Source organism: Manacus vitellinus, unplaced genomic scaffold (genome assembly GCF_001715985.3).
Source record: "Manacus vitellinus isolate BGI_N305 unplaced genomic scaffold, ASM171598v3 scaffold_15_pilon, whole genome shotgun sequence".
Taxonomy (NCBI): domain Eukaryota; kingdom Metazoa; phylum Chordata; class Aves; order Passeriformes; family Pipridae; genus Manacus; species Manacus vitellinus.
Window position 1 is genome coordinate 4,706,341 of NW_021939122.1, and position 16,139 is coordinate 4,722,479.

A 16,139-nucleotide genomic window follows, 5' to 3' on the forward strand; every position below is an offset into this window, starting at 1 on the left:
TCTGTGTTCCCAGCATCAGTCATTTATACCCACACAAGCATCTGCAATGAGAGGCATGCTACCAGCTTGTTCTCTCAACCTTAACTCCTGTGCAAGGGTGTCAGAGTTTCCTGTCCTTGACAGGCAGTGAGAACCAGCCAGGCTTGCCGAGCTCCCATTATAACAAAGTGGACTCTCTACTTTGGCACCAGAGGGCTGACTAAACCTCACCAGTTCCTCTTCAGAGGCAGGGTCGAAGGAAGGCGATATCCTTTCATGTTTCAACACTAACAGAGGAAAATTACAGTTTTAAGAACTTCACTTACTTTCCCTTCCCAAAGAGGATAAAAAGGGGGCAATGAGGGAGGTGCAATACCATACCTCATGTCTTCAAAGGCCACTGCACATAAGCTGGAAAATAAATGCTGAAGATAATTATTCCTGAGATATGACTACTCAGAACATATTCCTCCACAGAGCACTAAGAGCCAGAAGTAAACACCAAATGGTAGTTCCTGCCAAACATAAAAATTCCTTGTGAATTAAGTCTCTAGTCTATATGCAAAGCCTATGTAGCAAAAGTTAGCAATCAAATAAAATTACAGAAGATGTCAGGCTGAAGAGAATCTCCTGCATCTACTACAACTTCCATCCCATCTGGCTGAGGACACACTTGAGAACACCTCTATGCAATCTTGTCCAACCTGACCTTAATAATTCCAAGCTAGCCATTACAAGTTGTTTTATCTTGTACGCTTGAGTTCAGCACAGGACCCAGAAAGATGGACTACTGACCCACAGGATCTTCATAAGAGGAGAGGCTGCAAAGGGAGCTGGGAACTCTTTCAGGCCTGGAGAAAAGGCAAGCTCAGAGGGATTTATATTGATAAGATAGGAGAGGAGTGGGAAAAAAGAGGTACGAACGGACTCTCTCCATAGATGCCCACTGACTAGGAAAAGAGGCAATGTGCACAAGCTAAAACACATGAAGTTCCATCTGAACACAAGAAAATACTGCTACTCTTGAGGGTGGTCAAATGCTGGAATAGGCTGTTCAGAGAGGTTGTGAAGTCCTGCAGAGTCCCCACCTGCCGAGAGATCCAAAACTCAACTGGACATGGTCTCAAGCAACCTGCTTTATCTGACCATGCTTGAGCAGAAAGGTTAGACTAGATAATCTCAAAAGGTGCCTTCCAACCTGAATGATTCTGTGATATGCTCTCAAGTTTCATTTGCGGTTTCATCAGCGCAACAGAAGAAAGCCAGGAATTTAATTAAATTCTTTGACATGAACAGGAGGGAGAATGATACAGCTTATGCAGTTTTTGTTATGCCATTTCCCTCTCAAAAAAGCTCACTGCCTTGGTCTCTGGCATCTCTCAGTGAGCCCCTCACTAGGTGGAGTAACATTCCAGCTCTTCCTGATCTACAGAGCTCCAGAAAAATTCTCATCTTCCTTCTAACTGCCCGCTGTCCTCCATATTCACCATACAACTCCTTTTACCCACTTCTGACCCACAAAAAGTTTGCTGGTACTCATCTTCTGTTCTTGTCTGTTTCACTGCACAAGAGCTCTGCACAGCCAGGGCTGCACTTTTCCTTCAGCAGCACAGTGCACAGCTGCTGTCACATTCAGGTATCACCAATATCAGGCAGATGACGACTTCCCTGTATTTTTACCTGCAAGAATCTGCTTGGATACAAGTTCAAAGTCACTAATTAATTAATAAATGCTTTGGAAACATCAGCTTTTAAAGTAAGAAATTTGAAATGTTTCAAGACAACATAGGTATGTGGCTCAAATAAACAGAAGCAATTGAAATGTCAACTGAGCTTTGGTAATACATGAGGAAGAGAAAGGTCACTGATTTCGACTGTGTGGCACAGATTCCCAGATGCTTAATGCACACAGCACAGCATGGTTTTATATCACAAGCCAAACAAGAGGGATGAAGTAGCAGGGTGGTCACTGCACCTGGCTGGTGACTACACCCTGCCAGACCCAAGCTGGCTTGTACAGAGACATCCTGAGCAAGGATGTTTCATCTACAGAAAAGGAGGCTCAGGGGAGACCTTACTGCTCTCTACAACTACCTTAAAGGAGGCTGTAGACTGGTGGGGGGTGATTTCTTCTCCCAGGCAATATACAATAGGACAGGAGGAAACAGCCTCAAGTTGAACCTGGGGAGGTTTAGACTGGATACCAGGAAAAATTTCTTCACTGAAAGCATTGGAATAGGCTTCCCAGGGAAATGGTGGGATCACCATTCCCGGAAGTGTTCAAAAAACTTGTAGATGTGGTGTTTACAGACATGGTTTAGTAGTGGACTTAGCAGTGTTGGGTTAATGGTTGGACTCAATCTCAGAGATCTTTTCCAACCTTAATAATTCTGTGATTTCCATGTTCTTAGCACAGCTATTGCATAACCTGAAAAACTTCCCCAAAGATAACAGGAGTGCCTGCAGATGCAAACCTTCGTGCCTTCTGTATTTTGCCAGAATTGAGAAACTGTAGAACTGAAAATACCCCATCAACAAAACAGCAAGAGTCAGTGTCAGCACAGTTTTCAACAAAGCTAGATGAGTGCTTCCTCATTTCTGAATTCATATCAAACTAATAAAAATTAAAATAGTTTTCAGCATGTGATGTCTGGGGGTGTCATGTTCCCATGATGCCCTAAACTGCAACCAACAGCTGTACTAGAGGCAACAGCACAGCCTGAGCAGGGCCAGTGTGCAGCCTCAGCAGAACTTGCCCTCACTGTATCCTGTCTCACATGCCCCACTAGCTCAGGATTCAGCAATTAGGAAGCTGAAGTTCAGCCATTTTAGCATCAGGCTTAGTTTTTCAGCCTGTGCTGACACTGCTGTTAGAAGTACTGGTGAACGCACGTGAAGAGAAGTATTTCCCAGAGAAAGACACCCAGACCCAAATAATGTCAAACTTTCTCTGCTAAGCACTGTAAGAACTGAGGGCTGCCTTTCTCAGGAAAAGTTCACGGTCTGCTGTGATTTAATTAAGACCTTCTAAGAGCCCCTGACTTCCTCTAAAATCCTAACAATGAAGTCCTGGGAGCAGAGCACGGGTTGTGTTTCTCTTTGGGAGAGGTCTGCTGCCACAAACACTTGTACCTTAAGTCACTCATGCTGGGGCTGGCCGTAATCAAACTGAAAGGCAGATTTTTTTTTTATTACCAAACAAGAAGAAAGTTTTCACAGTTTCACCCAAAAAGGGAACTATGTACACCTGGGGCTGACTTCTCCTCAGAGGAAACATCAAAACATTTGCATTTGAGGCCATTCACAAAACGTGGTCTGTAGAATCATATAATGGAAGAGGTCACAGAGTCATTTTTTTCCCCACACAGAAGTAGGATCTGATACACTCATCCAAATACTTTGGCCATGAAAGTAGTCCATCTTAATTAGGTTCTTCCTTCACAAGAGTCAGCATGAGACCAGATGGTTTGCCTTTGCAACTGCTCTTTTGTGCACGGTGCAGGCAGGTGACAGCTCTCATCAGGTAGGACTCTCATAACAGTCACAGAAGTCCAGAAATTCTGAATCTCTGTGTACCAAACTATCTGGAACATGCTACAGTAGATTCCACAGCAAATGAGTTTGGTTTTATCTTATTTTTTTCTCTCAGTCAAATATTTTCTAGATTCGCTGAAGTCAGTTTGAGATCAACGTATGCTTATTAAAGTGAGAAACCAGAAAATAAGCTGATTTTTTTGTGTTACGCAGAAACAACAACAAAAATCCAAAGCACAATCTCCCCTTCAAAACACCATTTAAGTAAAGCTAAAGCACAGTTCTTTTCAGCACATGCTAACTTGCAGCACAGATAGCACCTCTGGAGAAGGACTCTACGTCCAACTGTGAAAAGTCAGCCTGTAGAGCCTTTCCCTAAAGAAGTTTTGACACAGATGTCAAACATGTCTGACAGGCAGCCCACTAAATTGCTGCTCAAAATGCAGCAAGCCTGAAGAGACTGGTGAGAGCTGGCTCTGGGAAAAGATTTCAGGATCAACATCCCTTTGTATTCTCACACACTCTTCAACTACATGAGAACTTACTCCTAGTCTGGCCTAAAATAACTCTGACAATCCTCACACATATTAAGTAAAGCCACTAACACTCACATCCAGTGAGATGTTTAAACCTCCTCAACTTTGAATAGCATATTTTAAAATCAATAAAACATTGGTGCCATGCTCCAAGTTTGGAGAAAAACAGTAAGTAAACTTTTGTTTTTGCTAGAAAGTGACAGAAAAGCTAATTTAATCTCTGTTCAGTTTTATTTTTCAGAGTATAAAAGTTCAGCCACTGTTTTTTGTTTTCTTCCAAACTGAAAGCAAAGGAGCCAGACTACTTTAGTTCTAGGCTATGCCTTGGGAATCCAAGATGGTTTAGAGGTGTGTGAAAGAGAAACGCAAACTTCAGTTCATGCAGATTTTTAAAATTTACTAAGAAATATCTGTTGTGATCTGGTTACCTGAGAATGACATCTACAGCATAATCCCTAAATTATCTTCTTTCAGGGGGACCATTTCAGCCAAGATCGTGACTTGCACAATTTATTTTTACAGTGTTTAATTTTTTATCGTGAATATTGCACTTGTTATCCCAGCATAAAGCATCTTTATGCACAAAACACTAGACACACTAGAAGACTGCACTGCCTCATTTCTGCCAGAAACAAATCTTAGTTCAAGATGCAACTGCAAGATTCCAATCTTGCTAAGGCTGACAAAGAATACTATAAACCTACATATGGTAATGTCATAAAAACACCTTGACCAGGACAACTCCCCAGAGCTCTCCATCTTCATTTCAAGAGAAACAGAAAGAAATACTACACACTTATAAAGTTTTAGAAAGTTCTGAATCAATTAAAACTCAGTACATTTGGCTTCTATAATCTCCAGCTGTTAATACTTCTGTGCTAGTTACAAGGTGATCACTCTCAGACTGGTTGTACTATTTTTAAGGCCATCAGTGCAATTCTCAAATTAATCTCTGCCTTTCCATCATAGGTAACAAGCTAATCTGTTACTATGTGGTTACATCTCTGATTTTAGGCCCACTGCTATAGAATACATATTAGACAACCTTATTTTGGTTCTGGTATGACAGAAAAGTAAGTCTTAAAGAAAATATAATTCTTTTCCTTAAATTAAATACATAGAAGACATTTTTCCAGTAATTTGGGTCAATAAATTTCAGGGCACAATATTTTCAGGCAGAACACTAAAGGTAAAGTATTAATTTTTTATTTGCTTTCAAAACTAGGCACCTATGACAACCTCAGCTTCAGAAGTTCTCTGTGAGTCACTAGTAAACTTTTCTGAATTAGGCACCAATTGACCAGGCATAGAAAAACCTGGGTAAAAATTCCTAGTTTACAAGAGTTGCACAATGTGCTTTAGTTTTCTATTTCAGTAAAGAACATTAACAGTGTTAAAATAAGAACAATGTATCCCCTCCTCCAACTCCTGACCAGAAAGCACAACTTCATGGCTACCATCTTACCTTCTGAAATAGCCTTCTTGACAGCTGCAAGGTAAGCATCAGGCTCATCATCATTTGTGAGTTCCTGCCACTGAGACCAGTCCTTAAAAAAGGTCAAATAGTCGTCACAGTCCGTAACACCACAGAACAGCTTGACTACTTTGCACGGGGGCCATAAAGCTTCCTGAAGGCTCTGCAGGACATGAGGAAGATAAAAACTGTGCACGAGCTCTGCAGAAAGCAAAAGGATGATGCTCCGACTTCTGCTGAACAGGTCCAGGTCCTGGGGGGAAATGGCAGACTCGCCTTCCAGTCGGTAGGTCAGAATCCGATGCTTTCGAATGTGCCGAGTAAAGAGGAAGAGGTTCTGGAGGTACTGACACCATTCAGCAGCGTCACTTGCATACACAATCAGCACATCATATTCTCCAGGGGTTCCTGTACAGAGGCAAGATCATCACAGAAAAAAGATTAAATTCAAAGCATGCGCTGACCCACAGCTTTGCAACAAAATCCCCACAGCTCTGTCTCTATAATTCCTGTCAAAAGCTACAAAGCACTTCAAAAGAACAGTAGTTCTATCCAAAATGAGGTGTTCACAGAAACAGAAGAATTCTATGGGTGGATGAACTCCTACTTGCATCTACTCCACCAAAATTTAAGTAGTTTTCTCATTCTCAAAAGACTCTCCTACAAAGAAGAGTGTTTCCTATGTAGTTTCAAGTGAAGCAAACTACATGTCGAGATTTACAGATTTAAAGTATGTTGATGGAAAATAAAAAACCACAAAAACCAGACCTCCAAAACAAACTAGCTTGAAAAGGGGAGTTCACCTTTGTGTACAAAGTTAAATCATTTTAGGCAAGGAGAGGCTCTGTGCAACACAACTGCAACCATCCTCATTACATGATCAATTACATGATTAAGTGGAGCATACACTAAACAACACACCTAAAATAAGAAAGTCCTTTATTTAAATGAGGTCCCACCATGCATACAGGAAGTCACTATGGCTTCCATGGTGTTAGACATTTGCTCTCATTGCAGCAGAAAGCAAACTGCCTGCAAAGTATGCATGCAACTTAGGGTACACCAGCCCCAGTGCTCACAGAGCAGCAATTCTGTCATTCAGCCTTCAGGCATTTTGCAAGCCTGCATTAGAGTCTTTCCCCCAGAGCTGTCATACAACAGTTTCCCAACAATTTTGGCAAGACAAAACCTCTCTTCAGAGGGAAAGAATAAATACAATAGTGGGGCCATAACACAGCCCAAAATATCATCACCAAAGTTATGTTCTTCCATAATTCTCTAGAGATAGCTTCTACCTACAGACTCATACATTTCTGTGCTCTGGAACGAAAGCATTTTTAAAACTGTTACCAGCTTGCTAAGAAGAGCAGATGCAGATTGAACCAGCAGGATACGATGCAGTGCTCTCCCACCAATCCCAGGAAAACCTTTAAGTCTAAATTTAATTTTCCCATTTACCTGGGAAGAAGTTTACCCAAATTTGAGGTTACAGCTCTAGTCCCATGATAGATTTCAGAGCTAAGCATTTCAAACCTTATTAGCAAATTGTCTTCTTCTAATTCCAGTTTGACTCTTTAAAAGCGTCAACATTTCCAACCCATGTCCATCCAGAAGCAAGCAAAGGCAGATTTTTCTAATTAAAGTCAAAGGCAATGCCTAAAATTTGGCATGCCAAAAAGAGGACCTGCAGAGAGTGAATTTACCAGAACTGAAGATGACAGTTTTGCAGTGAGCATATAAAAATTCAATCAAAATTACACAGCCTCCAAAGACTTTATTCTACCACCTTTTCCAGAACTTTCATTAAGAAATTAAGGCTGAAATTATGTCTAGGCTGAGGGACTCCAGCCTTAAACTATACAATTAGCAGCTTTAAACTGTAGTGCAACAGAAGTGATACAGTTGAGAAGTAAAGCATGGAGATGTGCTCTGTGCTCAACAAATAGTGTTATGGTTACCTGCATAAATGGGAAGACTCTAGCAGTGAAAGGATGATGTCCTAGCTATGGAGAACATGGAAAGTGCAGTTCTTCAGTATTCACTAGGACAGCAGCATGTTTCTGAGCAAACACAGGTCCTGACCCCAGATGGAGGCTTGTAGGAGACAGCATTCCCAAAGGAGGGAATCCAGCAAACTCATAAAGCGGCCAAAAGAACTCAAAACATTGGGACCTTTAAATTAAGAGTGCAGAACTGCTATGAAAAAAAGATGGCTTTCACACCAGTGAGTGCACCACTATCGACAAAATATCACAGTGGTGGCTGAACACCACCTGACAAAGATGACAGAGTCACATGAGCAAAACCAAGAAAATCAAGCAGAATTCAAGTGTTATTCTAGAAAGGGAGATGTTCCACTGACTTCTGCTTGCACAGTCATGTGCTGATTTATGTGCAGTACAGTGGGAAAGGACAGCACAACTGTCTGCTGAGAATGGAGCCCACGCATTGCATCATGGTCAGCCAAGCACAACCTCAACAGATGGGGAGACCACACAGTGACTCTCTGAGGTGTGCCCAAGGCTCCTAAAGTCCTGCCCCAGCACTCTTTGGGAGAAGTCCCACCTCTAGTCTCTGGGAAAATCAGTAGTGGCCCCCCAGGCATTTTAATGTTCTGTAAAATGGAACACCTAATCCTATCATTGGTCTTTAAAAAGTGCACAGCTTCCACAACTAAACCTGTTAGCCAACAGGCCCTTCTCCAGCCCTTCAATGAAAGGAAGCAGCTGTGCTTGGAGACAGGGTGGAGGAGCCACTGATTTTAAAAATGCATTGCACTACAGTGGCACTAAGTATCTGAGAAAGCCTCCATTCTCTGATATGTACACAAAAGATGCAAACTTGACAGACTCGCTGCAAGTTCCCTGCCAGAGCAGCGCAGCCTTTGCATCCAGCAGCAAGGAACTTCACCCAGTGTTTAGGAAAGGTACTGATTCCCTAACTAATGCTGCTCTATGGGTGCACCATTCCCCTTAACAGAGCTGTGCCAGCTCTCCTCAGGCCCTCTTACCTCAATTCCTACAGCCTTCTACACTTACATGACAAACTGAGGAACAATGCTCCTAAAAGGAGAACTGAGAATTAAAATTACTGACTCCACCTTTACAGCCAAAGAAACACTCTATGTTCATAAGTAAAAATACTGGAAGTGGGTCTTGCAGAGCTAAATAAGCTTTAGTCAGCATTGGAACTGCTTCAAATAAAACAAAAATCTAGAAATAACTTCAATTGCAACATTCTCTTTTAAAAGAAAGATGACACAGGAGTCACTTTCCTGGATCCCGCTATTATTTGTCTAACCTAATTGCTCCCTTTGCAGCACCAACTACTGTCCAGTCCTCATGGAAAAGTGTAATGAAGAATACAAAACATTTTTTTCCACAATTCTTCACACATCAGTTACAGAAAAATTCACAGAGCACAGTTCAAAGCACAATGTATACTCTGCCTACTGTACACAGATAGGGAAATACCTAGGTGAAAACCAACCATTTTATTTCCTTTAACCTTGACCTTAGATGCTTGTACAATGCTTTTGACAGGATGGTTTTGGAAAAACAAACAGAGAGAAGTTTTCAATTAAAGTCAGAAATATATGAAAAATATATAAAATAGTATGATGATGAAAGACTTGTGCCAGCTGACTATCTCAATAATCTTTCACACTCTCGAGAGTAATCTAGTTTAAATTTTAACAAGGCCTTATTTCTGAACTCCTAAATTTAGGGTATTAAAATTACTTTTGCCTCCGTTTACAAAGTACCAGCACTATTAATAATATTGCAAGGCATATTTATTTATTTCATAGAAAATCATGAAGGTGCAGTTCTGTTGCAGTTTGCAATGATAAACCATAACCTCTGTACTCCTTTCCAGCTGTAACTGCCTCTTCAGTGCTTAGTTGCACACTCTATTATACAGCAATAGTAACAGAGTGATGAGATTACAAGCCATTATTATACAAATGCCTAAGAACACTAACTGAGGGGTAAGGCCCACAGACTAAATAACAGACAAAGAAATACAAAGCTTTCTCCTAGCTTACAAACTGCATGCAGAATGGAAGAGGATGAAACAATTCAGTAAAAATCACTGAAGCCCATGGCAAGAATAGAAGTATCCTATAGTGACAGACTGTGTCATGCCCTCGTAGTCCCTCTCTGAGAAGCAAACAATGTCTGAGAGTAGTAAGGTGACAGTCTTCAAGTTAAGAGCACACATGGGATAATGGTTTATGGCCACATCATAAGGTTCTGATTGCCATTGAAATAGATAAAGAATACTGCGGGAAGTTGGCGTATCAGCTCTGGGTAACACTACATCTTACAATATCAACTGTTATTATCTACTATTTCATTCCACAAGCCAAAGGGTTTGACCTTTTTCAATTTACAGATCATAAAGTTTTCAACTGTACTTATAGGTCCCATAAAGAAAATTCAGGGCCTGTAATAATACACAGCTTTTCTGTGTCATCTTTCACATACCTCTCATAAGTAGATCATGATTTCTCATTGTCCACAGATCAGGTAAAAAACTGAGACACAAATCCTTTACTCCAGCTCAGATGATCACATACAGTGGTGAGCAAATCTATTTTCATCTGCTAGAAAAAAGCCACCTCTGATTCTGACTACATAAGAAAAGCATTATGTAGCCTGCTCCAGTTTGGTTTGAGATTCCCGTGTGTGTTGAAGATACACAAATATTGCAGTCCAAAATAAAAATCCCTCTTCATGAAAGGCAGTTGCCTATGGTATAAATAAAACCCAACTCAAGGTGTCTTAATAATAAAATTCTTTAAAGGAGAGAGCACTTCCAAGAGGTGATAGAAACTACTGGTGGGCCATTAAGAGAAGTCCTCAGCACCTTTCATATTTTAGCGTCTGAAGTGTGTGTATTTAAGTGATGTATGAGGAAATAAATGCCTTCTTTGCATAGATGGAATGCAAAGTAATAGTGATCACTTGCAATAATTATTAACATCCTAGTGAGACTTCTTACCTTGACTGGAATAGAAAACCTTCACTTTAAATAAAGTGCTGCAAACAAGCAAGAGGAAACAGCAGAATCAAAGCAGATAAAATTTCTGCAAACCAAACTTCAGCGATAGGAACACGAGATTTGCATTATGATATGTTAATCTACAGTTGTTCTATTTTTAAGAGTCTCTGTGAAATCACCTTCCATTTATAAGGAGAAAAGTAGTTTTGCCCACAAGTCTCCTGAGGCCTCCGTTTAGTTTATTTTTACATCACAAGGAGATACGCGCCAGTGAAACGCAAACGTTACTTCACACCCTGAGAATGGCACGTTTTTCCTTTTTTAGATAAAACATACACTTCCCTGCAAGAAGAGGAACTTGCACACTGGGCATTAGCAAGACTTACACAATACAGGCCAAACCCCTTGTCCCCTTGAGTTTACAACTCTGTTCTAGGTAGCTTTGCCTGCACATATGTTAGCTAAAACATTTTCAATTATGGCAACCTAGTTCAGTTGGTGATCCTGAGACACTATCGCAGGGGGCACCAAGTCATACCCCCAAGAGGAAGCGCAGTGCAGGAGGATAAAGCCGTATTTAGGAAGAACTGACTTATCTATAAAACATCACAGAGAAATACATGAGCAGTAAAGACGGACCGGGACAGATTCCTCTACGGAACACCCTCCCTTAGAGCTCGCCGATCTGCCAACCCGAAGTGCGTTTAAGATGCGGGACAGCTCTGCCAGCACCTGCCCTGAACTCAAGCCAAGTGAAGCAAGGCAAGGTAGAAAGAAAACAGCGAACCAAGGAGCCAGCGTTGCTCCGAAGAGCCCCGGGGTTCCCCTGACCTCGGGGAGCGGACCCTCCTTCCCCTCTCCCCAGCAGCGGGGCGCCCGGGGCGCGCAGAGCCGCGCAGCAGCATCCGCCCCGCCGGCGGGAGCGGGCAGGGCTCCGCGTACGCCCCAAGTACCGGCCACCGACGGGGACAGCCGCTCCCGGACCGCACGCCCCACCGCAGGCCGCGGGGAAGCCCCTGGCCCGCCGGCCGGCCACAGCGGGGCACAGCGCGCGCGCAGCGCGGCAGGACCGGGCGGAAACGCAGCCCCCGCCGCCTCCGCCCCGGCTACCGCGGGCGACAGCCGCGGCAGCCTACCGCGGGGCCGCCAATGGTCCGGGGCTGGCCGCGAGAAAGAGCGCCTTCCCTTCCCGTCACATCGCCGGCGAGCCGAGCGCAGTCCCACCCACGGTGCGGCCGTGCCTCGCCCCCGCTCGCAGGCGGGCCGGCCCGGCCCCCGCGCCCCCTCCCGGCCCCGCTCCCGCACGCCCGCCGCCCCGGGGCGCGCCCCCTGCGGAGCCGGGCACGGGCCGCTCCGCCCCGCCGCGCCTCGCCTTCCCGGGACTCGAGGGACTCTTCCCCAAGCAGGGAAAGACACTGCCTTTCCCAGCTGGCCCCAGGCACATTCTCCATAGGTGGCCGAGGAAACAGCGCTACAACGAGGAAAAGTTATGTGTTACGGTGACACAGAAACTCCGTATCCTTAGTGACGAGAAACTGGGAGAAAAGTTGTGGAAGAGAACAAGCGAAACCTGCTTTATGCATACCGCTAACTTAGGTTTTGACTTCCGTCTCTAATGGACAAGGAAAACTCCTAGGGGAAAAGCAAGTTGTTCCACGTAGAATGAAGCAGCTTGATGTTATGGGTTTTCATCTAGAAGATGCTGCCTTTCAAATTAGATTTACCGAATTCCGTATGACTACGCTCATGTTTGAGTACATAGAAAATAAGCAGTGGAAGGACGCTTAGAGTTCAGAAAGCAAGATTCAATTTATTAATTTTGTTGCTGGAGGCAAAGCACAAATTCTGCCTGTTCCTTTGCAAACTTAGAAAAAACACTTGCACTGATTTGGATTCCGAAACATTTCTTTGCCAAGCACCACTGATGCGCTTAGCACAGCAAAAGCAGACTCCGTCTAATCTGTTTTCCCAGTCAAGGCAGTCATTCCCAAGCAGTCAGGTGGACATTCTGAATGCAGTTTAGTGTCACCAACACCAATGTCAGAACTGAGCTGGCTACAAGCAGAAAGGAACCAACTCTTCTACTAATCAACTCTTAGAAGTTGGTCAAACTCTCTTGTTACCTCCAAATCATTCTTTACTCAAAACCCATTTTAAGCTTATGAACTGTGTGCCGCAGCCTGTCTTCCAAAATCAGTGTTTGCTCTCACAATAAGGAAATACCAGGACAGAAAGCACTTTCTGAGCACAGCCTTACAAGAAACTTCAAGTATACAAAGAAGAAACCATAACTTTCCCATCTGAATCATCCTAAAAACATATAGGAGAATAAAGAACACATGGGCACTGGAGAAATGTGCCAATGCAGAACCTACTTGGGATTTATCTGAAGGACAAAAGTTAACTAATTGAAAACTAGAGTCTCTAGCCAAATTAATTTACTATTATGGAATGGTAAACATATATTAAAAACTATTGAAACAGATGGATAACGACATGTATGACTTTATAATTGTTCCACATTATTTGACTTGTAAAGCTGTTTAGCTTCTAACTTCCAATAGCTTTTTAGTTAAAAAGAAAATCATCTCTCTGATGTTAGATGAGGATTTCAACATGATCTTATGAAATGAGCTTTTAAATTCTTTCTCTCTATAAAGTCTTGCAGTATCACACAAAGGGCTGGCAGAGTTACCTTCCTGCTTTGTGGGAACCCATAGGGCTTATCCATATATATCAGTGTCACTTAGGATGCTATGCATTTTATTTAACCAATGCAAGCCCACAGGAAACCTCTTTAAATTTCCCAAGTCTCTAAAGTCAAAATAATGTGTCTCCACAAATGAGGCAGTGAAGTAACTGCCAGCATGTTGTTTCAGCAACCTCCACCTAAAAACTCAAATGATAAATCAAGGCAAAAGCTCCTTCACACCCTAGAACACTAAGCTGGCCTAAGGGACAGTTACACAGCATAAAATGGATTAGAGGGAAAAAAAAGGAGGAAACAGAGGGAGGTTTTCATCCTCCCTTGCCTGAAATTGACTGTGCAACTCTTTCCTCACTTCAAATCACTGCAGCATGTAACCACAGCTGCATTTGCAGCATTATTCTCAAGAGTCTGTCTTATCCCTGTCCAAAGAAAAGGACTAGACTGCTTTTTCTAGACATTGCTTTTTTGCTAGGTACTTATGAGGGGTTACAACGAAAGGATTCAGTAAGTGTTTGAATACTCACGCTATCTCTCTTCATTTTTTTTGGGCCAGAAAAAAAATAGGAAGAGCAGAGACTTCTCACGAAAATGTTCTCTTCCAAGATGAACAGGTCTCCCTGCAGCCTTAACAAAAGAGATATGGCAGCCAAGGGGAAGACTGAAAAGACCTATGATGAACAGGTGAGTGGAGCAAAGGAATGCACAAGCAATAGCATCAGGATTTGCTTGCTTTTTAGATCCCAGAATCTCCCACTACTGCCTTGGGGAATTCAAGAACAAAATAGCTTTCCCTTCCAGGTCATCTGAACAGCTGCAGGCACAACACAGGGGAACACACCTAGACAGACACACACCGCTGAAGAGAAGCTTCTACACAGCACAGGGAACAGATCTTTACTGGCAAAGGCCAGGCAGGAAAGGGAGATCCTAACCAGATGAGAAGCAAAGGGAGTCTGAAGCAAACAGTCAGTAACTTCACTGGTTCCTCACACCAGATACTTCAGACAGCAGGACTTAAAATAAGGACAGTTTACCAGCAATGGCTGCATGTCTTCCTTTTTGATGCAGACAAAAGCACAAGTTTGCTGAGCTTTGCAGATGAAGCTTGCAGCTGTACCTTACTGTAGATGGAAACTAGAAAAACTAAGAGAAATATTAGTTCCTGGAAACGGTTTCCTTTCTGCAACACAGCCTTTTGTTATTCCATACAGAACAGGAGCAGGTCAGGTCAGGGACATCTGAAAACAAATACACGCATTTAACCAGCTCTCAGGTGAATGTCCTTTTTCTACACCACAGGTTACAGCACCTGTACAAAATTACAGAATCTTACAGTACAAAATACCACTACAAGAGCTGACTTTTACTTCCCCATGAGTGCAAACGTGGCACTTTCCAGAGACACCAGCAACAGGAATGCTTTGCTGAGGACAGAGCCCCACCCAAGTGTGTGTGTTCATCAGGCACTAGGAGAGGGACAGAACACCCACACAGCAGGAACAGCAATCTTTGGAGATCGTGAAGTGCAGAACGCTAGGTAGGGGAAATGTAAAAGCATAATGCTACCTACTTCCTACTGCTCTTTTTTTACCCTAGCAGCCCTAAATGGAAACTTTCAGCACAGGACTCTCTTCTTCCTTTGCCCCTAGCAAGTTTTATAGCACATTCTATCGAAGAGAATCAAGAAAAACCTCATCACAAAAACAAGGAGAACAGAGAGCTACAACCATCAGAGCAAACCTTCAGTTTTACAGAAAAAAAAACTTCCCTGGAGAAATGACTAACTTAAAGCCACAGCCACCCTTTGCCCATACGCCCAGAAGCTCCATTTAAGCTCAGGCCTGGGTCTTCAGTGTTTGCTCGAGGTATACCTGTTTCATGCCCTGTTTCTAACCTTGCCTCTTTGAAGCTCTTCAAGCCTTTTTGTAAGCAGCCTTATTTCACATTCATTTTCTGTCTCTTTCTTATAGGTTGTCACTTTAGGACCATAGTGTTACTTTTACCGTAGTCCTTCTTCCAGCACCATTTCCCCTTGTTCCTGTATGGATTCATTATGGTGTCCCGACCTGGTTTGTTACTGTAAACTGGCAAACAAGAAACCCCTAAGACTCAATTTGTGAGCATTACGAAGCAGGCATCCTTTATCATCAGCATGGGACACATAGGGAGGATAGCTCCTCTAATCTTGTGTGTGTCCTGTTTTTCGGTCAGCACAGCTAATATTTACTTAAAATTTTACATATTCATCAAATGTCTTACTTATTCACTACTTCTCTCATAAAGTTCAAACATATGTTAATTAGCTCTAAGTTGTTCGGAAGGCCTTGTTTGGTCGCTAGGGGTCTCTGGTGGTCGTTTGGAACTTGAACTTCACTTGGACTTGTCCGTTGAGCAGTGCATTAATTATACAAAGCGTCTTTGTTCAGCATCTCTTATCAAAAACTGGACACTCATGTTGCCACTACTTTAAATAAAACATTCATAAACTTGCTTTTTTCGCAGTTACCCTTACAGAAACTTACATTGCAAACACCCGGGTAAAATTACTGAACAATGGAGAATTACTGCTCTTGGAATTATAGCTCACTCTTCCTGAGACTACCGATTAATCTCGTTATCAGCAGCCAGCTCTGTCTTCCGTGTTCCAGCCACGTGGGGCTGCGCCGCGTCGGTGAGGGCTCTGCCAGTACCGGCTGCCCACAGCCACCGGCATGTTCTCCTCCCTGGAACGGCCTTATTTCTGCTCCCCAGGACTCTCCGAGATCTTTACTCCTGCTCCCTAGCATTCTCCTTTCAGTGACGGAAAGTGGATTACAAGTAGGCTGGTCGGTCTTAGGTGGACTTAAGTCTTCCAGTGCCGTGTGGGCGCTGCCGGGTCCCCAGGCCCTTCTCTTCCCAGACC

At 43.0% G+C, this 16,139-nt stretch overlaps 1 protein-coding gene across 2 annotated transcripts in view; it reads right to left on the minus strand.

Moving 5' to 3' along the window:
• PIK3AP1 (phosphoinositide-3-kinase adaptor protein 1) overlaps nucleotides 1-16,023 on the minus strand; it is a 41,944-nt gene extending 25,921 nt beyond the window's left edge. Inside the window, exons 1-2 of one of the 2 annotated variants that reach the window (XM_018069079.1) lie at nucleotides 15,825-16,023; nucleotides 5,515-5,931 (exon numbers count right to left, since the gene is read on the minus strand). In XM_018069079.1, the coding sequence (XP_017924568.1) occupies nucleotides 5,515-5,931; nucleotides 15,825-16,023 (616 nt within the window). Of the gene's footprint in view, nucleotides 1-5,514; nucleotides 5,932-15,496 lie in introns of both variants that reach the window. The other variant, XM_029958541.1, reaches the window with a different exon arrangement.
• Nucleotides 16,024-16,139: the final 116 nt, after the last annotated feature.